This window comes from Rhinolophus sinicus, linkage group LG10 (genome assembly GCF_036562045.2).
Source record: "Rhinolophus sinicus isolate RSC01 linkage group LG10, ASM3656204v1, whole genome shotgun sequence".
Classification (NCBI taxonomy): Eukaryota; Metazoa; Chordata; class Mammalia; order Chiroptera; family Rhinolophidae; genus Rhinolophus; species Rhinolophus sinicus.
The window spans coordinates 9,642,610-9,670,282 of NC_133759.1; the positions used below are offsets into that span (position 1 = coordinate 9,642,610).

General features: G+C 41.0%; 1 protein-coding gene across 2 annotated transcripts in view; it reads right to left on the reverse strand.

Annotated features, from left to right (window-relative positions):
• The window catches only part of KIF15 (kinesin family member 15), a 50,299-nt gene that overhangs the window by 10,208 nt on the left and 12,418 nt on the right, over positions 1-27,673 (reverse strand). The window contains exons 8-30 of one of the 2 annotated variants that reach the window (XM_019724074.2): positions 27,077-27,286; positions 25,125-25,250; positions 24,836-24,958; positions 23,228-23,351; positions 22,610-22,686; positions 22,171-22,380; positions 21,156-21,333; positions 20,628-20,793; positions 19,768-19,909; positions 16,803-17,000; positions 15,872-15,979; positions 15,377-15,482; positions 14,253-14,418; positions 11,461-11,611; positions 11,162-11,247; positions 10,133-10,202; positions 9,692-9,778; positions 8,990-9,094; positions 8,045-8,167; positions 5,211-5,357; positions 4,510-4,611; positions 4,048-4,212; positions 2,594-2,703 (exon numbers count right to left, since the gene is read on the reverse strand). In XM_019724074.2, coding sequence (XP_019579633.2) covers positions 2,594-2,703; positions 4,048-4,212; positions 4,510-4,611; positions 5,211-5,357; positions 8,045-8,167; positions 8,990-9,094; positions 9,692-9,778; positions 10,133-10,202; positions 11,162-11,247; positions 11,461-11,611; positions 14,253-14,418; positions 15,377-15,482; positions 15,872-15,979; positions 16,803-17,000; positions 19,768-19,909; positions 20,628-20,793; positions 21,156-21,333; positions 22,171-22,380; positions 22,610-22,686; positions 23,228-23,351; positions 24,836-24,958; positions 25,125-25,250; positions 27,077-27,286 — 3,080 coding nt within the window. The remainder of the gene's footprint in view (positions 1-2,593; positions 2,704-4,047; positions 4,213-4,509; positions 4,612-5,210; positions 5,358-8,044; positions 8,168-8,989; positions 9,095-9,691; positions 9,779-10,132; positions 10,203-11,161; positions 11,248-11,460; positions 11,612-14,252; positions 14,419-15,376; positions 15,483-15,871; positions 15,980-16,802; positions 17,001-19,767; positions 19,910-20,627; positions 20,794-21,155; positions 21,334-22,170; positions 22,381-22,609; positions 22,687-23,227; positions 23,352-24,835; positions 24,959-25,124; positions 25,251-27,076; positions 27,287-27,673) is intronic. The other variant, XM_074312514.1, reaches the window with a different exon arrangement.

The window sequence follows — 27,673 nt, forward strand, 5'->3', positions numbered from 1 at the left end:
AAGGACGTGACTGTTTCAATAAAACTTTATTTACCCAACAAGCTGTGGGCTAGACTCGACTCCTGGGCTCGTTTTCTCCTACCCTAACGTTTCATGAAGAAGTTTCTGTATGGCTCCTCATATAAAGAACATGAGGCTATGAAATCCAGACATTCTATTTTCCATGCTCAGACTAGCTCTTGATAAAATTCGGGGTACCGAGTACAATGCTTTTCTTTCATGGCTGGACAAGGGGGTGGAGCACATGGAAGCTCAGTGAGTGCCCTAGGGGCTATCTGCGTCAGAAACACCCAGCAGGGGAAGCAAAATCCCTGGAAGAGGAAGCTGCTGAAACAAGCATGTCCAATGTTCGCTAAAACTGGAAGAGAGCCATTCAGGAATAGTCACGTGCCCCTGAGGGAGCGGGATCCGTTCTGAGAAATGCGCCGTTAGGTGATTTCATTATTGTGTGAACATCACAGAGTGACTTACACAACCTGGACGCTCTAGCCGGCTGCGCACTGGGCTGTTTGGGGGAGCCTACTGCTCCCAGGCTGCAAGACCGTGCGGCACAAAACACGTGCACGACAACATGACTGTAAATCAAGGACAAGAGAAAATGACGCAACCAAGAGACATGACAAACATGAGATGCACGAGGCTGCTGCCTTTGCAACATGGCGTCCTGTTCTATAGCAGTTTTTTTAAAAAAAAGATCACACTTATTAAATAATTCCCCTACAAACTTTAGCTCCTAGACCCAGTTTCACAGAAATTTTGGAATGATACTACAGTCTTACTTTCCCTTCTCTTTTTATTTAACAGCTAGACACTAAAACTCAATTAATTTAGTAATCTTTATGGCAACAAGAAGGAATCAAGTTTCAAATCAGATGCAGTATTCTGATGCAGACTACGTGTTGTTTAAATCTGCTATTTCAATCAGACCATAAAAGAAGGAGAAAGAGGAGAACAACAACTAAAACTTGTCAAATATGCTTCCTAAGAAATTATGCCTCACTGCATAAGTTAAACGTGAGAGTTTCCACCTCAGTAAATCTCTCATACAAAAATAACCTAACACTTAAAAAGAAATCTGAGTCATTATTTATGTATGTTACTTAGCATTTGAAAGGAAATAATATAAAAGTAGAGATCTGGTGTGTTTCTTATATCATATTTGCCAGAATACCTAAAAATTAAAATTATCCCCCCAAATCAGAAATACTATAATTTAATTTTTTACTACATAAATTTTCTCAATCGCTCACCACAAACTTTTTTTAATAAATAGAAAGAGTACACTCTAAAATAATGACAAAAAGTATAGTGTAATAAATCCATAAACCAGTTCCACAGTCGTTTATTATCAAGTACTATGTACTGTACGTAACTGCATGTGTTACTTTTATACGACTGGCAGCGCGGTAGCTCCGTCCACACCAGCATCACCACAAACACGTGAGTAACGCCTTGTGCCATGATGTTATGCCCGCTATTACGTCACTAGGCGACAGGAAATTTCCAGTTCCGCTGTAATCTACGGGACCACCGTGGTACACGCGTCTGTCATTGACCTGCAGTTGCTAGCACAGCCACTATCACCAGTCTCAAATCTCTGTTGTCTCATTTAGGTTTTGGACAACGCGTCTCTGGGCTGCTCTGGACACGGGTGGGGAGCTGCAGGAGTGGGCAAGCATCTGTCAAAGGCCTGCTGCAACAGGAGGAACAGCAGACACCCCTAATCTGGAAGGCTGAACTCAGCAAGGGCCTCCATCCCAAATAGAGATCCCCTTTGATTCACCTCAACTTGCTGCCTAATTTTCCAGGCCACCCTCACCACCAATCTTCCCCTCAGAAAGCTGACAACAGGCAGGGTCATCATGGTACCCCGTACACTCGGTAACTACCATTTACTGCGTGACCGCCCTCTGCCAAGCACTGGACGCGGCACTTCGCATACGTTACTTTCAGTCTTTGAAACACCTTGTAAGAGCTCTCATTTTCTTCATTTTATTGCGAAGGAAACTGAAGCACTAAGAGGTTAAAAAAATGTGTCCAAAGTCATAGGACTTTACAGTGTCACAGACAGGACACAGCCTGGGTGTGGTTGCCCCGACTCCAGGTTGTGCATTAGCAAATACAACTCGAACACGACCTTAGCCGAAGCCAAAACACACACAAACCCAGAGCTATCCAAACCCAGGGGAGGCTCTTCTGGAAAGCTCTTGCCCAGGAGCTTGCCCTGGACCATGAGTCATGAAGCAACACCGAGTGGCAGGAGAGTCTCCCTTTTTCTGCAGGGCCTCTTGAACCTTACCTTGTTAATGGGTTTGCTCCCTTTTTCCTTTTTCAGTAGAAGTAAAGAGTTTGGTTTCAGTATTTCACATGTCTGGAATGCATTTCAGTAGCTCTACAATAACGCGAAGTTTCGCAGCGTAGGCAAGAGGACGGATGCCTTATTCTCCTACTCTGGAAACAGCAGCACCCTCATCCCATCTGGTGCAAAAGCAGCGGATGGGAAGGAAACCAGTGTGCATTCCCACCTCACTCATCTAACTAGACACAGATCGGCCAAGATCGAGCCCACAGAGTTTGGGTGGGTCTTTCTCACCTGTTGTCCTTTTGTCTTTTAATATCATCCAGTTGACCTTGCAGGAGCCAGTTTTTTTCTCTTAACTGCTCGGCTTCCAGGCGTAGGTTTTCCATTTCACTCAACTGCCCCTAATAACACATCAAATCATGTCTTTCCATAAAATGTGTGACAGAAGATGTTATTTTGCTCTCCAAGGCCATGATTGAGACCAGTATTCCTCTTTTAAGCTCCTCTTATGCACAGAACACTGCACTGGATAACGCTGGATAAAAAGTCCACTGTGACAAGCTCTTGGGAGCCTGGAACTGGAATTCATTCTAACACCCAGAGTGTCTCAAACATAGTCTGTTATCAGTATCACATAATTCATTAGCATTTCTTTATGAGAAAAGATGACAAAAAGCCTCTACTTTGGTAAATGTTCTATTTGATTCTATTTAACAGATTCTAATTTAAATACTTCACTGGATTCTAACTTAAAAATCATGAGCATAACCATGTAGAAGAAAAAACTACTTGTCTGCAGGGAGTTCCTTTTTTGTTTACTTCTACTTGTCTGTTGTTTGATTTCGTTTAACCTGCCATGATTGCTTCGAAGTACCAAGCGCGTGCTGACCTGGGTGACAGCCATGTGCCTGAGACAGCAGTACACTGAGTGGCCCTCAATACAAAGGCCAGGAATGATCCCCTCCACGAGAAACAAAGCTTAAGGGTGACACTGTCTTCGTGGACTTTACGCTGCTTGGTTACAGGTGGTTTCATTCCTAAAGGGAAACTCACTGCAGAGCAAGGGCTTCCCAGGCGAACTGCGACCTCCTACGGAGCACCCTCCCCAGCCGCTTCCCCACACGTCGCCTCCCAGGCGCTCCTCCCATCCCTCAGTGCCACTCTAAACACACTCTCCCCTCACACAAACACCAGACCCCCCAAGCACCCGGGGAAAACACCAGAAGGAAGTTTAAATCTCTCTAATACATAAAGAATGCCTCCAAATCATTAAGAAAAAGTCCAACAGTAGAAAAATGGGGGAAGGATATAGTTCCTAAACAAAGAAAAACACAAGATGCCCAATCTTACTCCTCAGAAGACAAAACAAACTTAACACTACCAGTAGACAACATGCTTTAGCTATTAAGTTGGCAAAGATCTAAAAAGTCAGCACCGTGATGTGAGCAGCTGGTGCAGCCTGTATGACGATACCATCATATAAAAACCAAGGGGGCAGGGAGGCAATGCTCACAGGCTTGGTTACACATGCACTGGAAAGCTCTAGAAAGATAACTAAGAAACTGGCTACCCTGGGAGCGTCCAGGGACAACAGACAAGGCCACCCGGAGTCAGGGGAGAGGAAAACTTTTCTCTGTCCACCCTTAGTTCTGTGCCTTTTGAATTCTGCATCCTCAACAAACATGAAAAATACTACTTATTTTAAAACATCCAATTTATTGGGGAAAAAAATATTACCCAGTTACCTTCATTCTGAAGATTTCAGCGTTTTTGACTTCTCTGTCTTCGTTTAGCTTTGTTACAAGGTGTTGCAAAGAAATCGTAGAGGCTCGTCCGTCTTCTATCTCTTGTTCTTGTGATTCCAGGAGTTTTGCCAAATGTGTTTGAAAATGAGGTGGTGTTTTAGGACTCTAAAATAAAATCAAATGCCATCCAAATACCTGATTAAGTGAATGTTACAGAGTTCATTTTAGATGTATATGCCAAGCGTACAGAAAATCCTTGGTCTGTTTAGCTTGTTATTCTAATTCTTGTCCAAGTAAAACATATAAAACACTGGTACTTTTTTATCAGGTAAAAAGCAGAAAGGTGTTAGTAAAAATCTTTTTCTATAAAAAGACAAAGCTACAGTCTTAGGAATTTCCAAATTTTTACCACTCACAAAACTGTTTATTCCTCCTGAAATGCATCGTTTTTCTGAAAAGTACCTGGGGATACTCGGCAGCAAAATCCATCACGTGTTCAAGTTGTCTCATTTTGAAGTTATATTCGTTCTTTTTCTGTTCTACTTCCTCTTTCTTTTGGTTTAGCTGGGAAAATCAACAGATGTAAGGTTGTAAGTTAGAAAATAATATGGGGCACATGGTCCAATTAGAAGAGCCAATCTTCCCAAAGCATGTGGAAACAGGCTTTTTACATCTTTTTTTTACTTGATTAATAATTTGCAAAGCAGTAAGATTAAAACAAACCAAAAAAACCCAGCAATTTTTAAAGTAATAAATGGTAATATCTGGAGCTGCCGTTTGTGTCTGTATACCTTCGTTACTCTCATCTCCGGTTTGCTAATTTCTTTACACTTTAAAAAAACAAAACAAACAAAAGAAAAACTTTCTTTTTAAGCTTCACAAATGACCAAAGGGTCATTGGAGTAAAAATACCAACTATAAAACAACAGCAGCCAAAAAGAAGATGAAAATCAGCCATAACCTTCCCACCGTGGTTAGAACTTGCTGGCTCATGTCAAGGGTTGAGGGTGGGCGGGAGGACAGCCAGGCACGTCTGAACCCATGGGAGCAACAGGTCAGCAAGAGCCCACAGGGCAGCTGCCCGACCACCTACGTGCCAAGGCAGGGACCTCCACAACCACACATCCCATCCTGCATGACACTTGCCCCTGCGTCTGTCTCACCTCGTGCTGAAGTTCTTGGATGAGGGCCTCCTTCCGGGTCAGCTCCTCCTGGGCGGACTGCAGGAGCCCCGAGTGCTTTTTCGAGGCCTCGGTGAGCGTGTTCAGCTGCTCCGTAGCGTGAGCCAGGTCCTCACAGAGCATATCCCTCTGTTAGGGGATCATCCCCACAAAAGAAGAATTTCTTAATTGTGGGACTCCAACAAGGATTTGCACACCAGTACTAGATGCGATTTCTAAAAGGTTAAGAACATTTTAAATGAGAACGTTTATTTTTGGCTTGCATGGGAATCCATTCCAGGACAAGATTAGGGAACAGGCCTAGAGATAAAAACGACTGGAAGTTCATACGGGCAGCCAGCTGAGGTTTAACTGCACCCACTCCCCTGCCCCTTGCCCGGCCTCTCAAAGCGGACCTGTCTTTCCTCGGGAGGACTCCGGGCACAGGGCCCTTGCCTACCTGTTCTCACCGATGGACGTGAGTCCTTTACACATCGGAAGGTAAGTATTAGGTTGGTGCAAAAGTAATTGCAGTTTAAAAGGTTAAAAATTACAAAAACCGCAATTACTTTTGCACCAAATAAGGATGAGGACTCCTCAGCAGGCTGGGGAGGGCTGGGCAGTCACCAGGCTGTGACCCACTGTCACAGGGCATCAGTTTCAGGGGAGTAACTTGATGGAAAGTGACAGAGAGGATTCAAGGCCCGCAGGTTGCAACTGGAATTCCTTCACACACAGCGTATGTAATCCCTACCGAATTAGAGAAGAATCCACTGGCCCTGACCTTCCAAAGGTGTGTATATACGCACTTATAGAATGCTATACACACAACACATACAGTATTACACATACATCATAGAGACGTGTGTGTGTGTGTAACATATGCTGGATATAGCACATATATGCTGTTGTTTTTGTGACTACTTGACTACTAAGCTCATTATTTGAATCGATATTCAGGCAATACTTTGGCGTTTCCGTGTAGACATCCATATCACCTTCCAATAAGTCATTTTCCCTCAGTTTTTATAATATTTGTATCTCACCTTCGGTTCCCATTTCATTATATTGGCTGGCAACTCGTGTCGTTAAAAAACAACTTATATGACAATTCACATACCATAGCCATAATTCTAGATTTTAGCTATGAAGACCAGCGATATCTAGAAAGGGAATGTGAACGGGCTGTTTGTGGGGTCAATTCCACTTGAATCTAAGATACTTCAACATGCGTAGTCACAATTTTTTTTAAGAAAGAAAGACAGAGACAAAGGAAGTGAGGAGCTGCGAGGTAAATCGCCAGGCGCTCATCACTCAGCTCCTCCCACTCCAACAGCGAGGTCTCCCTTTTCACTCTGCCACTCGGCAGTGTGGCACTGAATTTTCGTCCACAGTTTACACTTTGTCTAGGACTTTAGGGTGCACTAACTTTTCAGCTGGCCTCCTAAAAAGACTCCCCGCTGAGAACTTATACGGTAGCAGGCAGTGTTCTTAGCACTTTCCATGTGCTACCCCATTTCACCTTCACAACATCTTATGTGACAGGCAGGTATTGTTACCTCCACTTTGCGATGTGACAAGTGAGGCACAGAGAGAAATGTAACTTGCAGCCCGAGATCGCACAGCCAGAATTCAGACTCCTATGCAGTCTAAGCCCTGCTGCTTCACTCAGGCAGGAAACCAGTGCCCACTCTGACTGCTTCCTCCAGTTACAGCAAATATCCAACTGGACACCAACACCTGTCGACTGCGCTGGAACGCTTCTCAGCTTGATCCCAGTCCACAGTCCCACTGGCATTTCGTGGTTCACACCTTACCGGCGTCCAGCTGGGCGCAGTCTGTGCCATCCAGGTTTCTTCCTGAAGGTTCCAGCTGCTGCCCCTCAAGACCCTTCACTACAGGCTCGGTCTGCTCCATCTCAACTGTCGCGCCTCAAGCTGGTCATACCCAGCGGTTCCCCTTGTGGGGGATGCTCCACAGACATTCAAAGCTGCCAAGCCACCCTCTCTGTCTCGTACAACTCCTTTCTCCTCTGGGAAGCTCTTTGGAATTCTCCAGGCACAAGTACGCCCCTCCCTCCCTTTTCTGTGCTCCCAGGTCATTTATTACACAGTCCATCTATCTTGTACACTGGACTGCATGCTTTGAGGTAAGAGAGTTTCAGTCGTTCTTCCGTTCCCAAATGCCAAACCAGGCACAGGAGGGTTCAATAAATATTTATCCAATTTGTTTCATGGGTAGCACAGTTTAGCAAGAAAACTTTACTTCTAAAGCAAGTGCAGAGCAGTGTACACAGTCGGTTACCATCTGTGTGAAAAAATAAAACAAAAAAAAAACTAAAGGCACATAGGATTTGCCTAAAATACCCCTGGAAGGATACACAAGGGGGAATGTACGTTGCTTTACATTATTTTGAATTTTGAACCATGTGACGGTACAGCTTAATTTTTAAAAAGATAAATTTACATCAACAATAAAATAATTAAAACTTGCTTTGGCTGAAACACTAGAAGCAAGCCTGAGGTTAACCTGTGAACTGGCCCTCTCTTTGTTCCCTGCTCCTTGCACCCAAAGAAACGCAGTTCCACTCTGCAACCCTTTGGAAGAGGGTCAGTGATAGGAACTTACCATGCTGTTAGCACAAATGAATGAAAATACACAACAATGTTACTGTTACCTATTAACTGTCTAACTACCCTGAGGAAAATGGCTGTAACAATGACTTACCCCCTTAAAAAATCCTCTATTCACTAACAACTTCCACACACACACACACACACACACATGCATATTGACAAGTAATAAAGCAAAATAAGAGGCATGCTCTGTTAAGTTACCTCTATGTCTTCAGAAAGTATTCTCAGTCTAAGGGTTTCTCTCAGATTCAGAATCTCCACTTCCTGTCTCTTAATCAACTCTTTGTTCTCTTCTTTGTCAGCTAAAGCAGAGTTGTATTTGCACTGCAGAAAAAAAGAGTCATGATACAAGAGCTATCTGCTTTATTTTCTGTATTTTTAGATTAAAATAATTTGAGTCTGAGTTCTAAGGTGATATCCAGACCAACACAAATTAATTCAATAACTACTTATTGGATGAAGGTATGGGAGAATAAATACATGAATGGCAAAAAAAAGGTGGAGAAGCCCCACAGGTATCGGTGAAAAACCACCTGGTTTTGTCACCTCTATTAGTAGACTGCCTTCAGAAAGAAAGGTGGAGTGCCGTAAGCTCCCTTTGGAGGTGAGGAGTGGGGAACACTGACAAAAACCTTCACTTTGACCCAACAGAAAGAGGAAGCAGCAACATTTAACTTAGATACATGCAGGAGAAAGTAGTTACTTTAGGAAACAACAAAGTCCAATAATGGAAAAACAAACTCTGTTTCTATGTAACAAATGTCTCTGAACTTAACTAAAATGTATTACATTGTTTTCTTGAAACGATTAAGGACACTATACCTTTAACTATCACAGGCAACAACCAGACTTTTTCTGACCTAGTTTGGATAATCAATCCCCCAAAAATGCAGAGAAGTGTTCCCAGGGCAGTGAAATCTGAGAAATGCACAACACGCGTTGCCTCCCAGAGACGCACACTGCATGGTGACACAGTAACCGCTCTGCCGGGTCTGAAAATACAGACCCTGCTGAGCGGTAACTAGTTTTTCCACATCTGTTTGACCACAGAATCCTTCTTGTGGTGGAGCATTTATTTACTGTGTGAGGAGTCTCTGAAGTGTGTCTCATGCTCAAATTTAACATCTTGCTGGTGACAGAACCTACATTTACGTCCTTCAGTTCCTGCCTCAGGGTGTCGATAGTTTCTGTTTTCTCACAGACTGATGTTCTCAGCTCCTGGATCTGGCTCGTGAGGTCGGTCACCAATTCCTGACGAGGACAGAAATAGGATCTTCACACACAATGACATTAAGGAGATTATGTTTAAATGAGAGATTATGTAGCTTTCCTAGTGACAACAGAAGCCAGTGTTATTTTAGCAAAATATGTCACATCACATTATTAAGATCAATTTATATTTTAATGGTTTTATACTATTTGATGTAATCATTTGCTTTGGTTTTATGAATGAATAAGAACTAGATATAGAAGAAATTTATACCTGATTTTCTACTTGGACTTACATATTACGTTGATTATTCTAATTAAAGTTAACACTGGGGATTTGAGAATTTCTATCATGGGACTCAGAGCCAACAAGAAAGGGTCACACTAACAGCATCTGAGTTAAAAGAGGTGAGACGTGTTTTAGAAGCATTCTCATGGAGAGAGAGAATAGTTTGCACGTGAATAATTCACTTAAATGAAAAACCTCATTCTAGCAACCTTGGAAGGTGAACAAGGCCTAAGGGCAGACAGAAATACCAGCTATCAGTCACCCTGGGAGCAGGAAACCAGAATGGTAAAGGCACATTTATTTAAAAAAAACCAACACAGAAAAAACAGGGAAATGAAGCTTCTACCTACCTTGCTATCATCTCTAGCCTTCTCCAGAGAACTGATGACTTTTTCAGTAGCACACAAACTCTCCTCTAGTTTCTGTACTTTTGCCATCTATGGGGGAAAAAATATGTTTAGAAAAAAGAATTAAATCATAAAATTAACCACATATACTTTAAAAAAAAGTTGAAATCTGCTTTCACAGTATACAGTGTACACTAACAGGAGTACTTGAAAATGATAAGTTGGGTTAAAAGACAATGATTTTGTAGTCTCTATCATGAGACCACCAACGAATCATGATAAGCCACCTGAGACTTAGAAAATAAGAGCTGAAAAATAATACAACAAACCAAACATTCCATCTTTTTATTACCAATTGTCAACATCTGAAAACAGTTGTTATAATAAACTTCTTTAGATATCAGGGAAAATTACAAAAATTAGAGTTAGCCTATAGGAATATACCTGCTGCTCACACTTGGCCATCTCTTTCTGTTTCTCCTGACGCACAGCCTCAAGAACATCTAAGATTTCTCTGGAAGAGAGAAATTATCTTTTACTGGTGACTTCATTCATTGGAAACAGGAACTGAGTCTATTTGTACGAAAGAGATTCAAAGCAACGCAGCCAAACTTTACGAGGCACAAACTTGGTGTTAGGTGTATCCCAGTACAAGTCAGAAACTATTTGATAAGAACCCATTTCAGTGCCACAATAGATTCTTTTTCTTCAGAGTACTTAGGACTCCCTAGCATAACATATAACATATAGGATTTATTTATTACCCATGTCTCTGTGCTAGAATATAAAACTCATGAAGATGGGGCTATTGTGTTCACTGTTTTATCTCTGAGTGTCTGGGATTTGCCAGAACAGTGCCTGGCTTGTTGGATGCCACTAAGTGTTTGAATGAGTGACTGAATGTTAGCTGCCTGTTTCCCAACTAGATGTTTGCACCCACTAGATGTATTCGCCACTGCATACCAGGGCCTAGATGAGAATCTCATAGTAAGAACTCTACAAGAATAATAAACAAATACAAATTCTTCTCATTAGAGTAATATCACTCGGTGGGCTGAGGCCGAGAGACTGACAGAGGTCACCAAGGAAAAGAACTTGCAGAGAAAGGAAAGAAAGAAATGGCATTCGTATTAAGGGACCAGGGGAAAAAAAGAGCAGCTAGAAAAAGAGGAGAGACAGAAGTAATAACCAATCCCCATCCATATTCCAATAATAAATACTGTGATTTATTAATAGAAGGCCCTGAGTTCTGATCACCACTGTTCATTTCAAAAGTACCATAAGTAGTTATTGAATGTTTTAAAAAATTAAGTTCCTCTACATAGTGATTTATATAAAAGAATCTGATATTCATTTTGGAATGCTTAAAAAAAATAACTTTAGAGGTATCAGCAATTAAAAAAAAACAAGATAAAGAATGTGGTAGTAACTGGTATTTTAAGTCAACTAGCGGAAAAAATAAATAGCACTCACTTAGAACTGTTTTCTTTATCTTCTTCAAATTGTAATAATAGTTTGTTATTGCGTTCTTTTTCTGCCTCAAAAAGCTCCATCAAATTCTAAAAGACAATGTGACATTAGATGTTCAGTAACTGTTACTAGTCAGGTGTAGTCAACAGACGCATCAAGAACTTTCTGTGTGGCGGGTACTATGGGCCAGGCCAGTCAGGAAGTTAGGAAGAGGTCAAAGCAGGGCTTGCCCGGCACTCTAAGGAACAGTCACACATTAGGACAAGTTCATGAGTAATCAATAAATACCCTTCTTAACTTACATTCAGATCAGATTTCAGAGTTTCATTTTCTTTTTTGCAGTTTTGGAGGTTTTTTGAAAGTTGGTCAATTTCAAACTTCATTACTTCTTGTAAGTTTTCATAGGAATCCTGTAGGCAGGCTTTGCTCTCAAGAAGCTTTTCATTTTCTAATCTTTATCAGGAAAACAGTTTTACAAAGGTAAACATAAACATTAAATGTAGTTCTGCTAGTCAGATTATCTGCAGTTCAATTTATCCCATCTACAGACCATTCCCAACTTACAGAAGCCTTGATTGACGTAAATAAAGCTCCTCGAGAACTTATGTGAAATGTCCATGACGCACAAACATATGAGACAGATGGGCCACGCGTATGTGACGGGGATGTAAAAGACAGGGTGGGCGTGTTAGCCTGTAGCCACCTCCTTCCTCATTTTTTCTCCCGTGTGTCAACCAGACATGCTTCACTGATGGGCAATCTAGAGTGATGGCACTCATTGAGGGGGTTCCAGACCTGACCCTCATGTGACCTAGGGCCTGGCCATTAGTTTTGCTGATCGCTCACCTCTATCCTCTCATCACATAGTCTCCCAACGCTACAAAGGGTTTTAAAGATGGCAAATGTGGCTTTGATCTGAGCAAGAGAGTAAACTCCCACGTGACAGAACTATCTTTTCATTCACGTGATTAGTTACTGCTTTTTAGGTGTTCCTCCTCTTATTCTGGCCCCCGAACATATTGTGACAGGCCCTAACATCCAGAGCTCAGCCAAGAACTAGTGAACAATGAACCTGACCTGTCGACCATCCAAAGCAAATGCCTCAGCTATTACAGGAGGTTATTAGATAGGGATCTGTCTGCTTTACTAACTGAAGACCGAGCAGAAGTAGCAAATTACAAAGAGATATAAATCAGCTGCTAAAGACAGATGTATAAAAAATAGATAGTAGGGAGGGGGAACATACGTATTTATGACACAAACTGTATATATAAATGAGGCAAAACAATTCAAGAAACACAGAGCGGTGTTGTGCTGTTTTATGCAGGAAGAGCCACGGTGGAGTATAAGCAGCCCAATAAGTGATGCACTGAGAACAATTAAATTATATCCAATTTAAAAAGCAAGGAAAAGTTGTTATTTTTAAGATAGAATTTAAACACTCAGCCAAATATAGTGAATTCTTAACATTTTAGATCTAGTTCAACTCTGACATGTAAACATGAGGAAATTAAGATCCTATAAGATTAGTAAAGTGACTTTACAAAAAAAAAAAAAACACAAACCCACACAATTATGACAGAGCTAAGATGAGGTTCAGCGATTCTGACTTTAAAAACAAATGCTGGGTATAAGGAAAAACAGCAGTGCACCTGTGATGGTAAGTGGCAGCCTTGGAGAGGCAGAAGAGGGAAACTAGGGTCAAGCATATGGTGATGGAAGGAGAACTGACTCTGGGTGGTGAATATATAGATGATGTATTATAGAATTATACGTTTGAAACCTACATAATTGCACTGAACAATGTCACCCCAATAAATTTAATAAAAAAATAAACAAATACATCTAAAAATAAAAAAATAAGTGGCAGCCGTGGTGTTGGCAAACGGGGTGGGGGGTGATGAGGGCCATGTGGACACAGCACACGCTCCGCTCTAACGCTCTCTAAAGGGACCGAGTGATTCACATGGCAGTGATGGCTGCCATGCAGGAATGTGCGCCCTGTGCCACCAAACTGGTTTTTAAGAGGATGCTGAAATATGATTTTCACAAGAAAACTCTCATTTTTAAAAATGCTATGCTAAAACTTTTAAAAAACCATACTGGGCATGCCCAATAAAAATGTGCAGAGATCGATTTGGCCTGCAGATCTCAAGTTTTCTTCCTCTATTTTAATTCCTTCTTGTATATTCAGAAAACACTCAAGAGCTACGGATTTTAATGTGTGCAACTTCTATAAAATTTAAATTCAAGGTTGTCTATGAGCAGCTTTTCTAGATTGAGCAATCACACTCATATCACATTCAAAGCACCACATTCAACACGTCCATTATTAATTATTGCTGAAGACCTAGGAGACAGTACCAAAGACAAATTGTTTTCAGTTATGTGTTACAAGAGGCTGAAAGTAGCAAGGAAAAATACAGTGAAAAAACAATTTACCTCTTAGAGTACTTGACTAACTGGCCAGCCTCTGGAGAGACTCACCGTCCACAGGAGTGGACGATGGTGACGACTATTGATTTGGTCTACTTTGCACTCTCCCTTCCTCTAGAAAGAACACCTTTCCCTCTGGAACAGGCACATCACCGGGGCTGGGCCAACACCAGCTCCAAGCCTCAGGAAGTGACTTGTCCAAAGGCAGGCAGATGACTCAAGCAAGGCCAATTCAAATTCTCCGGGGATCGATAAATGGCTGTGGGCAGAGCAGACTTCTTCGCAGGGGTGGTTATGCGAGGAGACAGAATATGGAGCAGCGAGGCAATCTGTTCCCTGTCCCATAGAGGAAGGCCCTCAACAGTAGGACAGAAGGAGGGCAACACACAGAGGGAGGCAGGACAGGGACTGAGAGAGAGAGAAAGAGAGAGAGACAGAGACAGAGACAGAGAGAATGCACACTGACTATGCTGTTTGAGACTCAGTCTCGTTTGTCCCTGAAATCAAAATCACCTCCAGGGTTCCCAACATTGTGAGCCAATACATTACCTTTTTGTTTGTTTAACTAATTTGAGTTGGGTTTCCAGCACTTTCACTGCAAACAGTCCTGGGTTAGCGGTCAACCAGGCAACGTGAAACCCCAGCAGAACAAGGGTACCTGACATGATCCAGCTGGAGCTGTACGTGCACGTGTCTCTCGGAAAGGCTACTGAGTTCTGTCTCCTGACTCTCTCGGAACGCACTGTACTCCAGCTTCACCGAAGACAGCTCCTTGTCGGCAGAATGAAGAACTACTCGCAGGTCATGCACCTCACTTTTCAAAACTAACAGGCAAACAAAATAAATCCTCAACAGGCTTCCATATACACACACACACACACACACACACACACACACACACACATATTTTTTTAACAAAGTAGGCAAATAAATTTGATAGGTATCTTCACACAATCAGCAAAATCAAGCCGAAGAGACCATTTTCAGTAAAGATGTTGAACAACTAAGTGGTAGGCACCTAGGAGCACTGAGATTTCTATTTTCTTCCTCTCCCTTGCTCATGGTTTTTGGTATATTTCTACCGAAAAAGGAAGAATTAACATCTTTCTGTCCCCGACCTGTAGGTCACTAATTTTCTACATTTCTCCTGTAGAGTGTGCATCAAAACTCAATATAAGTGGGGGGAAAAAAATCAAGAGATTTAACACATTTTAAGTGACCTAATCTTACTTATTGAAAGAAAACCTCTTGGAAATGTGCCAGACTTTCCAAAATGACTTAAACGCTTCTGGTCTTCTAAGGAAACTCCAACTGGAAGTAAAATTTGGTAATTTCTTAGATCAAAGAAAATAGAATGGCTCTTTTTTTGTTTTAGCTTTATTACCAACTACTGCAAATACTTGGATGAAAGGAGAAATAAACTGAAAAGAAAAACAAAAAACTGGGAATCAAATGATATTCCCACATCTACAAATACATACCAAAATATAATTTATGCTTTATTTTGTCACTATTGAAACATTATTCATCTTATGAATTCAAGATGCTCCATTTTCAAAGCAGTATTAAGACTTTAAGCAAACAACTGTATCATTTGCTTATGAGCGGTCCGGAAGCAAACTGTCCTTTATGATATGTCACTAGTACCCACTGCCATGCAAACTCAAGTCTGGTCATCGAATTAAAATAATCCAAAATACCACCAACCAAAAACACAGATACAAGTAAACAGATACTGGGTTATAGTATTGAGCTCCAAAGCTCCCAGTTGTTCAAACTTACAGTCATTCTTAGTTTGAGTGTCCTGAAGTTGCTTTTCAAGGGCATTCAACTGTGAGAGATGCTCTTGCTGCTGTTTGGTCCAATCTGTTCTCTCAGATGAGAAAAGCTGTGGGAAAGAGATCAATTTACTGAAACAGGGATACTGGCACGCTGAGCTACACTCCAAATCATTATCATGTTTTTTTTCAAATCTAGTTTTAAGGTCTCTGACCAGAAGAAAACCGGATGTTCCCATCAGCTACAGTGAGGATGCCCACCAGAGGGAGGGACCCCTGCCAGACACACAGCAAGGGGCCCCTTGGCACCATCGACTACGAGGGCCAGAACTTGGGCTACGGTGTGTGTCTCCCCATCAGGGTAGGATGCAAAGTAACAAAGTAGACCATACAGCTCCAAGCAGCCCTAACCGAGGCTTCGCCAAGTCCCTTTCCTCCTGTAAGAGTCTCCCTTTGGGAATCTGTTTCACACATTTCTGGGCCGTCCTCTGGGTCTCACCTCCTGCATTTGTGTAGAATGATGTTCCAGTTTGTCAATGTGCTGCTGAAGCTTTAGGTTCTTACGCTCTTCTTCATCCAACTTGACTTGAAGGGCACTCATTTGTTCCTGCAACACAAAAACTTCAGTTGTCCAAATGCTTTTAATGGAAATCTCAAACATTCCACCATTTCTTCACATTAAAAAAAAACACCAAAAAAAAAAAATAAAACTCAACCTCATGCGGGACAAAGGTACCACAGGCCAGTTTGGAACCAGAAAGCAATTTCAAAAGACAACACGAATGATCTCTCATATTGCAGAATGACATTTGTGGTCCGTCAAAGTGGGTCATTTGAAACATAAAGCAAAGAAGTGATAAAAATTAAAATCATGGATTGAACTATAGAGCCATTGAACCACAGCAGCTTTCTCAGGGCTGCATGGAGTGACTTCACCAGAAGTACTCCATGACTTAAAAAGGGCAAAATTTTGGAATTTGAGGTGGTTTGGATCCCTCTAAATTTCACTAGACAGAGAAAAACTTTTCAAAAAATAAGCAAATCACCAGAATTCTGAGATAAAGAAATCTCACATTATTTCAAATATACCAAAAACTGTCTAAAATTTCATCCATAATAAGATTCTTTCAACTACTTTAATTTTCATAGAAACCAGTTCTGGACCGTGAAGCTAGTGGCAAACTGGTTTTTTTACATATGAGAAGCAAAGTCCCAGGAGATGGCAGAGTGACTTGCTAAATGTTGCAAAGTGAATTAAAAGAAGAAGAGTGGGCTGATTTCTAAGCCAGGGACCTTTACACAACCATACTTAAAAAACGATACTAAACAGGTTGGAACACTGCAAGTTATAGAGAATTAAAATGATAAACAAAGAAAATTCATTTAAATGATTGTCTAATTATTTATTTTTTTCTAAAACTAAACATTACCTGCACCATTCTAAGCTCTTCAGAGATGGCCTCAAAAGCTTGTTCATTCATCTCAGGTGGAACTGGCTCATTTAAGATATCATCATCTAATCTGCTAGAATGCTGAGTGTGCATAGTGCCTAAGCTCCCCATTTCGGGACTTAATTTTGGTCCTGGTCGAGACCAAAGCTGGTAAGCCTTGGTTGGTGTAGTTATAATCTGTAGCAAAAAATAATTATAACAAACAACATTAGCACACATGAAAAAAATACCACATTTAGTCATTGTGTGAACAGAAAGGATAAAACTGAAACTGCATTAATCAAAAGAAAAGAACAAGTGTCCTTGAGAGGCAGCATAGAAATGCCCAAGTGGAAACAAATCTATCAATTCAATGTAGTCTCAAGCAAAATTCTAATAAGATTTAGAAAGATGAAACTTGATAAGCCGATTCCAAACTTTATACAAAGAATAAATGTGTAAGAAGAGACAATTAAAAAGAGAACAGATTGAGAAGACTTCCCTGGCCAATATAAAAATACATTAGAAGGCCATGATCATCTAAAAAATGCATTATTAGCATATGAATTGTCCAATATAATATTGGAAGAAAACACAAAGTCCAGAAATAGAACGATTTATATGTGGAAAGTTCAAAACAGCGAGAAAAATAGAAACCGTTAAAAAATTAAATCCCTATTTCATACCACTCAAAAATAAAATAGATGCATTAGACATCTCAATGTAAAAACAAAATTATAAAAATAGTAATATTATAAAAAAAAGAAAGTAAAATATACTGACGATCTTGAGATTGGGTCTTTAAAAATGAATAAAAGAACAATAAACCTGGCTGTATCAAAAATTTAACATGAAGGCAGAATATATTCGCAGTAGGCACAACAAATAAAAGACTAACACATAAAAACTACAAATCAGAACAAAAAGATAAACAAGTACTAGGAAAAGGGGCTCTTTTTTCATAGAAAAGGATATACAAATGGAAATGAACATAGAAAAAGATGTTCGACCTCACTAGAAATGAGGGAAATGTACATTAAAACCTTAACAAGACACCGTTTTTTCACCCATCAGACTGTCAAACATTAAAGAGCCTGACAACGCCAGTTCTGGGGGCTTGTGCTGGGGAACGAGTGCTCCCCGACTTCCTGGAGAGGCACATGCTGCGGCCCCCTGGAGCGGGTCTTTCCTTCAGCAGGACTGATTCCAATCTGAGACGTCCTAAGACTACCCAGAGAATGCCTGCACTGGAAACCATCTGCATAAGCCATGGGTCATCCAAAACACGGAAGCCTCAGTGTAAAAGGAGGTAGTGCTCTTGGCAGGAGTTAATATAGGAAGACCCAAGGTATATCCCTAAGTTAACAAAACCCCACTGCAGAGTAACATACATAGGATGATTTCATTTATTTATAAAAACAAGGCACACCAAAAAACAATCTATGAAATAAATCTACATATCTTTCTCAGTCCATGTATATCTACAGCACAAAATTGTTAAGAAAAAGGATTCCCAAATTGATAACAAATGACCCCCGGGGATGGGGGTGAAGGACTAGATTAGACCCCAGTTGGCAGTGGGGCTCAGTAGGAACCCTAACTTACACTTGAACATATGTGTATTTTTATTAAGCAAGGAGAATGTACTCGTAAAGCACTCACATAATTAAAAATGAACAACAAAAGCTCTGCACTGCTAAGCGAACCTTGGCAAATATTTTAATCCCCTTCTTCCTCAGCCATAAAATGAAAATAGGACTAGAATGTCACAGTGCTTCAAACTCTAATGCCGCTGTGCTAAGGCGTGACAGACACAAATTATGAAACATTCGCCAATATTCACAAGTATTTAAAAATGGTTTCCTACACAGATTTTAAAGGCTATCCTTTTTAAAAAGCAAAGAAAAATATTCTACCTTTATAAGAAAAAATAGCATTTTCCAGGTTAAATAAATCATGACATATGCATGCAACAGGTTTTTATGCAGCTGCCAGAACAAACAAAAACCAAAAGAAGAGAAGGTTCTTTTTTCCCTTCATGTACTGGACAAACTCTAAAATATGGTTGTATTTTAAAACAACCAATCAAGATGTAGAATGATGTATATTAAATGTTCGTGTAAAATAAGAAAAAGAAAGAAAACAAAAAAACTCGGTGACACTGCCTCCAAATAGGGTCCTGGCTGGCTGAAGGCTAGTGGACGGAAAGAGACTTGTCACTGTATACGCTTTGTGCCTTTAAATATTCCAGTCACATGAATTACCTATGCAAACAAATGAGTAAAATCACTTTTAAAAGCAGTTTCTTATTAAGTGACACCAAAAGCATCACTGCTAAAGTGTAAATTTAAGATGTGTGAGGAAGTTTTTGATTAGCCTTTGGAGAATTTGGTACAAAAAGCTTATTAAATCACGAGCAGCATCAGCTCTTAACCTTTCGCTTTCTTTGCGTATTCTCCTCTCTCCTCAATCCCAGATGATGACAGGTTTTTCCTTTTATGACGGCTATGGTAATTTAGGGGGAAAACCCTCCTGTTACCCCCAGTGTTCCCCTTGACCCTATAGTGTATGGTCTGTGTCTTAGGATTTCTGTTCTTCCACTGCAAGCTTTGAACACATGACACATTAGAGCAACAGCTGCTATTTACCGAGATCTACCAGGTGCCAGGTACTTTATTATCTCATTGAATGCTCCAAAAAACCCAAAGGGAAAAAAACAATTAAACGATCGTCATCTCCAATTCAAAGACAACAAATATGACACTAGGAAACCCTGCCTGAGGATAGTGACACATTGAAATCTGAATCCAGGTCTGACCCCACGTCAGCACACTAGGACTGGTTTCACCCTGGGTTGTCTGCCTGCGAGGGATTCCAGCGTACGTGGAGGGAACTTGCAAACTCCATTATTAATAAAATAAGATAGCAGTGACTTAAGACTGAAGTACTGCTTCAGGTTACCTACCTTAAGTGTTTCAGCATGAATTTTATTCAGCTGAGAGACTTCTTGTCGCTTGCAGGCTTTTGTTGCTTCCAAAAGGTTTTCAAGATTAAGGTTTGCTTTTTGCAAAGACTGAAGCTCTGATTCCAATTCTAGCTGTCTTTTCCTAGTAGACATTGAGTATTTCAGGTAATAAGTAAGGTCACACATTTGTAAAGTACTTTACAGTTTATGCACTCACATAACTTTATATCTAGCTCTTTAAATCAGAGATATTCTATTACACAGCGCAGAGACTGATGATGTCAGCTGATGAGTAAACGGCAGGGCTCCAATTCAGAAGCCCAAACAGTCCATGATGACTCCTTTTGAGATACATTATTTCTAAAACAAATACTTCTTTATATTTTAAGTAACTGAGGATTAACCTCAGTTATAACATGAACATGGTGTATCTTTGTTTTCTTTTACACAAAGAGCATCAAGTATGAACATTAACAAATCTGAAATTTCTAAAACTACAGATATAATTCATAACAACACTGGTTTAAATTTGGTGGCTGGATAAAGAATTTACTATGTAAGTTCAATAGCTATTCATCTCAACAGGTATATCCCTTAAAGCATTCCTATCACCAAGTTCATTAAATATATTATTAAAGAGCTAGAAGTCTATGTCAATTATACTTCAATTTAAAAACAATGAGTAAAAAAAGAGCAAAACTAGAAGCAAGCCCTTTTCCCTCACGTCAAAACACGTTAGTTGCTATATGAGAATTTAATATTTTAAGTAAAATACTCAATTAAATCGCCACTGTCAAGTCCTAAACCAAACACTGAAAGATATTGAAATAGGTGAGCATGAACGTGTATTTATACTTTACCTGGTTAGTTCTTTGAATTCTTCATACTCTTGCTTTGAATTATTCAGCTCGGTCTGAATTTGCAGGAGTTGTGCTTTTAGCTTCTCGGTGTTTGCTAATGAACGTGGCTCTTTCGCAACTTTAGGAGAGAATCCTTGCTGACTTGATAATAAGGGAACAGCTTGGTCTGTGAAAGATACAAATAACAGAATCCATTTCCTAAGTTCTCTGCCAGGTATTGTTATGAAGCACAAGAAGGAAAAATGAGAAAAGGGTTGGAAGGTGGACCCTAAAATACGAGAGCCTATAAACTCAGCAGGAGATATAGGTACACAACACAGTGTGGCAAACAGTATTAGAAGTTGAGAGTTGAGAAAAAAGTAGAGAAACTACCATTTGATAACTTAGAAGAATAAGTCTGTATGTAAGATGTTTACACACCAGATCTGGAGGCTAAAATGAAGACCCCCCCAATGCAAGGCAATAAAAAGCCCTTTAAAATAGCCCCAGTGCCCATAGAAGGCATGTACTGCAACAATCACTTCTTACTTTTGTCATTTTGCTCTGTGCCAGATACTTCGGAGAAAGCTTTTTCTAGCATTGCAATGGTCTGGGCATCCATTTCTTGGGCTCTCTTCACGGGCTCCAATGATCTCAGTCTTCTATTTTCCTCCCTGAGGGAATGGTTTTCCATAGCGTATTTTGCAACTCTGGGGTGGTGCTCTATCTGTGACACAGAAGAATGGCACTTACAAGTTCACAAACATGTCTTTAAGGAACAAGTCTTGCTGCAAAGCCGTGAGAAATGCTATGAATGCCACGTGCACTGCTGGTGATAGCCTGCTGTGTCCCCTGCGGAAAGCAGCCTGGCATTTGTGATCAGAGACTGAATACGGGCACCTCCCACAACTCCACATTCTCCGCCTGGGTCTGTACCCTTGAAACCTTCACCCAGGCATCTAAGGAGATAAGCACAAGGGCGTACACTACAGCAGACTCTTCATGCAAAGGCGACTGCTGACATTAATGTGATGAAAAGAGTAAGGAAACTCCCCTGACCAGGATCAAACGCCCTCCATGATCCGGTAAGCTGCCTTTTGGGTCCAACAGGAATAAAAGTAAAAATATCTAACCATACTAGTTTGTATATGCATAGAACCTCTGGGAAGATATACAGAACTGAAAACCAATTATCTTTGGTTTTCAATGATGTGCCTGTATGAACTACCCAGCCTTCCCAGGGAAAAAGAAAACAACAACTTCAGAGGGCTGACCTGTAAAGCGAATACCCATTCATATAACCTCTACTGAGCCCTGGGATGATGAGGCTTTGCCTGCTGGGGTTGGGCACTGTGGTAGCAACATCACGTCTTCCTCCCTTTTCCCTTCAGGTTGTATTATTTTAGAAAATGGGAGGAAACCACTGATGTAATCATACGGTCAGTTCAATTCATTTAAAACACTTTCCATTGTATTCCACTGCATTCCAAAAAGTGGGTGACAGATTTATATGTGCCTTGGACTTCTTTTCTTTTTAGAAATACTGTAAATGTCATGTACTCACTTGTTCTCGCAGAGTTTGAATCTCATCCCGTAATTCCGACAGCAAACGATCCTGCTCCTCTGGCAGAAAACTTCCCCGCGATTCCTTGTGGAGCTTCTCCAGACGCATGATTTGGTCCTCTCGGAATTTCACAATCATTTTATTAGACTGAATAAATTTCTCTTTTTTGAGAGTGAGGTCTTCTAACTGGGTAACTTTTTCTATTAGAGACTTAAGAAATTCATAATTTGGTTAAACGTGAAAAAGAAATCAGCTCCCCTAAATTTTCACAAACCAAGCAACATACACTAACTTCCCCTTTAATCTCAAAGGTAAAATTTGATTTTTCACAGCCTTCCTTTGTTTTATTTACTTGTGCCATTTTTTTCCACTCAGAAAAGCACCACATAGTAAAGCCTAAAATATCTTACATCCCCTTTATACTAATCCAGTTTCCTACCTTCTTTTCCTGTTCAGATTTCTTAAAGAATAACATTGCCTCTTGGAAATACTTCACGTAATTAGTCTCATCTCTGTCTATAATTGATCCAGTAAGAAAGGGAAAGAGGAAAAAAAATGTTTAGCTCTCAAATCTGAAGACCAAGACACAAGCTGAAACAGCCTTTGACTGACTGCTTTCAATTAATCTAAAACGTCCAAACTATTATCACCAGATCACGGATTTCAAATTAACCCAGTCCACCTAGTAGCTCTTCTTTGAAGGAAAATAAGCCTCTCTCATCCTATTTAGTAAACATACATAGATTACATACGATATAACAGAATCTTAGAAGTGGATCTAAATGAAATTTATTAGTATGTCTTTTTGGCAATTAATAGAAATGAACTATTTAAAATTATTTCTACTCCCCCTTCCCACACATCTCACAGAATTCAGTGCCTACAGAATCTGTATCTGGTAACAGACCAAGTACCATGTTCCCATGTAGGTGAAATAAATACAAACAAACACTTGTGGGGAAGTCTGAGTAGCCTGATTGTGTTGTGCCTGTCGTCGAAGGGTTCTCACACTAATACCCACACGTCCTCAGGAGAAAGATCACTGTGCTCATCGTACCTCTGGACACAAAGCCTTCTGGTGGTATCTGCCCTGAAGAAAGCTGGGCCAGCTGTTCTTTGAGCCTCTTCACTTCAGCTTGGAGCTGGCTCACATTTCCTTGAGTGTCTTCATTTACCACTGCCTGTTCAAGAATTGTTTAAGAAGCATGAAAAGAACGTTTTTTGAGTTGTACAGTCTTGTTTTATATTTGTTTGTATGATTTGGAGTGATGGACAGCAAACCAAACTGCACTTCTGTCTCACAAACAGTGGTCAAAAGGCCGCCAGGACCACCATGTGCTGTAGTGGGGAGGACGCTTCCTTGCCTTGTGCTCATACCCGCAGCCAGAGACTACGCTCCCACTCAGGTCTCCACTGTTGACTAGCCTGGGCTCCATTGGGCTGGGTCAGCCCTGGGATCTGGGTGTGTTCATGGAACCTGCCTTCTTCCTGAAACGGACAGCCCGCCCCCACGGTGAAGAGCAAGGCCCTCAGTGGGTATGACGTTCCGTCTGCCTCAGCTCACTCTAAGACTGAAGAACTGCAGGGCTGGCCTGGACTCCATCAGCGAGGTAGAAACCACTCTCTCCCAAGGCGTCCAACCCTGTATTTCCTAACAGCCCTCCTGGAAGGAAGGGTTGGCGTGACAGCTCCATTTGTTTTATCACCACACTTACTACTATTTTAAAGATATGTCTCTTTAAGAAATTCTTTTAAGAGAAATGTCTTATTTGAGATGACATCTGTGAGTTTCAAAAAGGCCCACAAAACCTACAGGGTGATAACAAGAGCCAAAAGCTGAGTACCAACCAGATCAAAGGGACCCAGTTGTGAAATACCCAATGCTCGAGTGAAGGAAAAAGCCCTCTGATAGCCCCAAGGTCTCCATGTTGTCTTAAGCCAGGTCTGCCCATTGGGAAAGATCTAAATAGTTCACCCTTAAACAAGTCCCAGATATCTCAGCCGCTTTTGCTGTAGCACAGGACTTACCATTGATAGTGACTTGTGTAAGGCTCCCAGTTTTGTTGTTTTAATGTGTTAAGAAGCCATTTCCAGTTGCTTCTGATTCTTATGGCCTCATTACAAGGCATTCCTGTACATTCTGACATCACAGTGATGTCATAATTCGAATTACTCCTGCCATCTTCCACACTCTAAAACTTCCAGTAAGTCCCAAGAGACAGGGTCAGGATGCTCTAATGAATTTTCCTCCTCATATAACAAATACCCCAACAGAAGGTCATAATCCAATAAAATGAATGAATGACTACACCTACCGTGTTTCCCCGAAAATAAGACCTAGCCAGACAATCAGCTCTAATGCATTTTTTGGAGCAAAAATTAATATTGGACCCAGTCTTATTTTACTATGAGATTGGGTCTTATATAATATAATACTGGGTCTTATATTAATTTTTGCTCCAAAAGACGCATTAGAGCTGATTGCCCGGCTAGGTCTTATATTCGGGGAAACAGGGTACTCTTCTGACTTACCCAGGGGAAGAGACAACGTGGACTCCTCCACTCTTACCGTGATAATATGATCAGGGAGTCTACCTTTGGGGTAAGAATGACCAATTTCTCCTTTGAAAGACAGCGGAAATTAATCACTGCACTCCATATTTACCTTATTTTTAATCAGCTTGGCTCTTTGAGCAAAATTCAGCGTTGACAGGGTTTCCCCGAAGCACCTGGGTCCGGGATGGACGTTGGCGACTATGGCTGTTTTGGCGTTACCACCCAGGGAATCCTGTTTAATGATATGAATGGTACACATTTTCAGAGAAGAAACCACAAGATCTTTTTTAAGTAAAGATAATGTATGGTCTGACCACTGAGGCTGAGAAATTATCCAGCTGTCAGCCTCCATGAGCATAACCAAAACAAGGGCCCGGGAACCCAGCGGGCTACTTTACCCGAAGTAAGAAGGTCAGCTTGGAGTCTCGGTAGCACACATGTCTCTGTTTGCCATTACCCACATCGACAAGGGCAGTAATCACTTGGCCCAGGCAGCTTAACGATCGGTTTATGTTACCTGCTTCCTAAGGCATGGGCGAAAAAGAACAAAAACTCAGGTGCACTAGTTTCACTGTAGTATTTTGAATTAAAATATGCCTAGCAAGGTGACAATTTTGAATGGAAAGGGAAGTTAGGGACAATATTAGTTAAGGATAACTAACTTTTCAGCAAAAAGTTGTCCTCAACTAGCCCCTAACTTTTTCCTATTTGACACACACTGCAGTTTTAGTGTTCAAAGACAGACACAAAAATCATGTGAAGGGGGGGAAAAAATCAATGTCACCTCATGATTGTAATAGTTTTAAATTGACCTATAGATAGGGATAAAAACCAGAAAAAACAGAGAAGTTGGAGTACTGCATTACCAGGCGTATTTTTCAATGCTTTTATGTTAACATGTTTACTACATAATGAGGGTGTGATAACTTGTAACTCACCCCCATGTCCCACAAAGCCACTGATGAACTTACTACAAGAGGACATCCAGTATAATTCTGTAAAGCATAATAAAACCCCCTTTAAAAAGTGGTTTGGGGAGAAAAAAATGTTTACTGGATTTTTACTATAGGAGCATATTTCAATAACTGGGTCTGCAGTGGAGGAATCAGAAAAAAAAGAGAAAGGGAAGGAGCACTTTCTGTTTACTAGATGGGATGCTGCCCAATTCATGAATCATTCAATAAAACCAATTAGATCTTTAAAGAAAGGGAGAGGACGAGTAGGAATTATAAAGCAAGAGTTCCGGATGGCCACCACCTGCTTTACCCGTCAGTAAATCAGGACTCTGGGAGCGCTGTCTGTGGTGCTGAATGACACGCGCTGTCTGAATCTCAGCTCTCCTCTCCACCCCGCCAACTTACTTCAGTTACTTTAGAATAGAGAGGATAATAGTACCTACTTCCCAGAGTTGTTGGGAAGGATAAATGAGTTAATATATGTGAAACATTCAGAACAGACCCGGAGTATGTCCCGCATATGCTATTTTTCTTTGCTTCATGTCTCAATAGAAACACGAGCCTGGGATTGCCTGAGAACTCAAATCCTCGCTTTTAATGCAAAAGTAGACTCTCCTCCACCGTTTCCGACTGTCCCCCAGCCCTCACGTATGCTATAGAACCCACACACATATATTACCATACACACATACACATTGGCTGTACGTATATTACAGGAACCGCTGTTCCCACTGGTACTAAGACGAGGTCCGTAACCCTCACCCCCGAAACATTAAACAGCACAAGCGCTCTCCTTTCTCTTTAGGAATCTGGTAGTGGTGGGCCAGCTGGCTAAGTTCTTATAAAACAGGCTTTCTGCACAAAGTCACTCCAGACTTGTTTCCCAGCGCCCGGGGAGTGGACAGCAAACATGGCCGGCACTCCTGGTCCTCGATGATCTCGGCCGACTGGCGCCTCCAACCGGACCCATCCACTGATCTGTGCTGAGATGCCAAATGCCACACTCCCTTGGCATCCACAATAATCCTTAGGATGCCCCCTGTGGGGCATGTGGTCCCTGTTCTTCTCTCCCTACCCAAACCCTGCCCTCTGAGAAAACTCAAGAACTGCTACTTCTCCATGCTTCCCCTGAGCAGTCCATGTCACACCCTTGTTCCTTTGACCGCTGCTGCCACTTGTATTATTGTCCCCTCTGGCATGAATTCAATATGTGTGCTACTGACGGACCTATCCCATGTATGTTTACCATCCCTACCCCACAACAAAAATTTCTGTATATTTTGGATGAGAGTAATTTCTTATTCCTTTGTAGTTCTCACAACATTTAGCTTGGTATTGACTTCTAGTAAGAATTCACACGCAAGTTCAACTGAAGACCTTAATTCCATTCTTACCTTCAACCTCATCCCTTCTGCGTGGGTGTCTTTTTGCCGTTCGGATCCTGCTAAATCCACCAGATTGAGTAAGGAGGTGCGTATATTCACAGTCTCACTGCTTTTCTCCATTGACTCTACTGTAATTGTAAAGACTGCATGAGACCTAGAAGATTCTCTGTTCATTGATGTTGATGCCACACGTCTGTTTCTCCACCCTCCAGACAACACCTAAGCAAAAGGAAACTACGTCATCACAACATCCAGGTGGCCACAAGAGCTACTAACATCAGTAGGAAATTTGTAAACAGTAGTGAGAAAAATATTGGTCCATTGAGGAATATACTCAAGGTATTTTCCTTTCCTTTTCCTGTTTTGTCCCCTCTCCATGTTATGGAAACAGAACAAAGAGGAAATCAAAAGGCATAGGATCTAGAACTGGTCTTGCCATTCTCTGTGTTAACACAAGTCACAAAATCTCTCCGAACCCTTTCTTTACCTAGACAATGAGAAAGCTAGAAAGATAAATCTCAAAATGACCTTCAAGCCCCAAGTTTTGCCAGCTCTTTTGGTCTATAAAGTATTTGTTCTCCGCCCCTATTTCCTATGGGAAGCAGG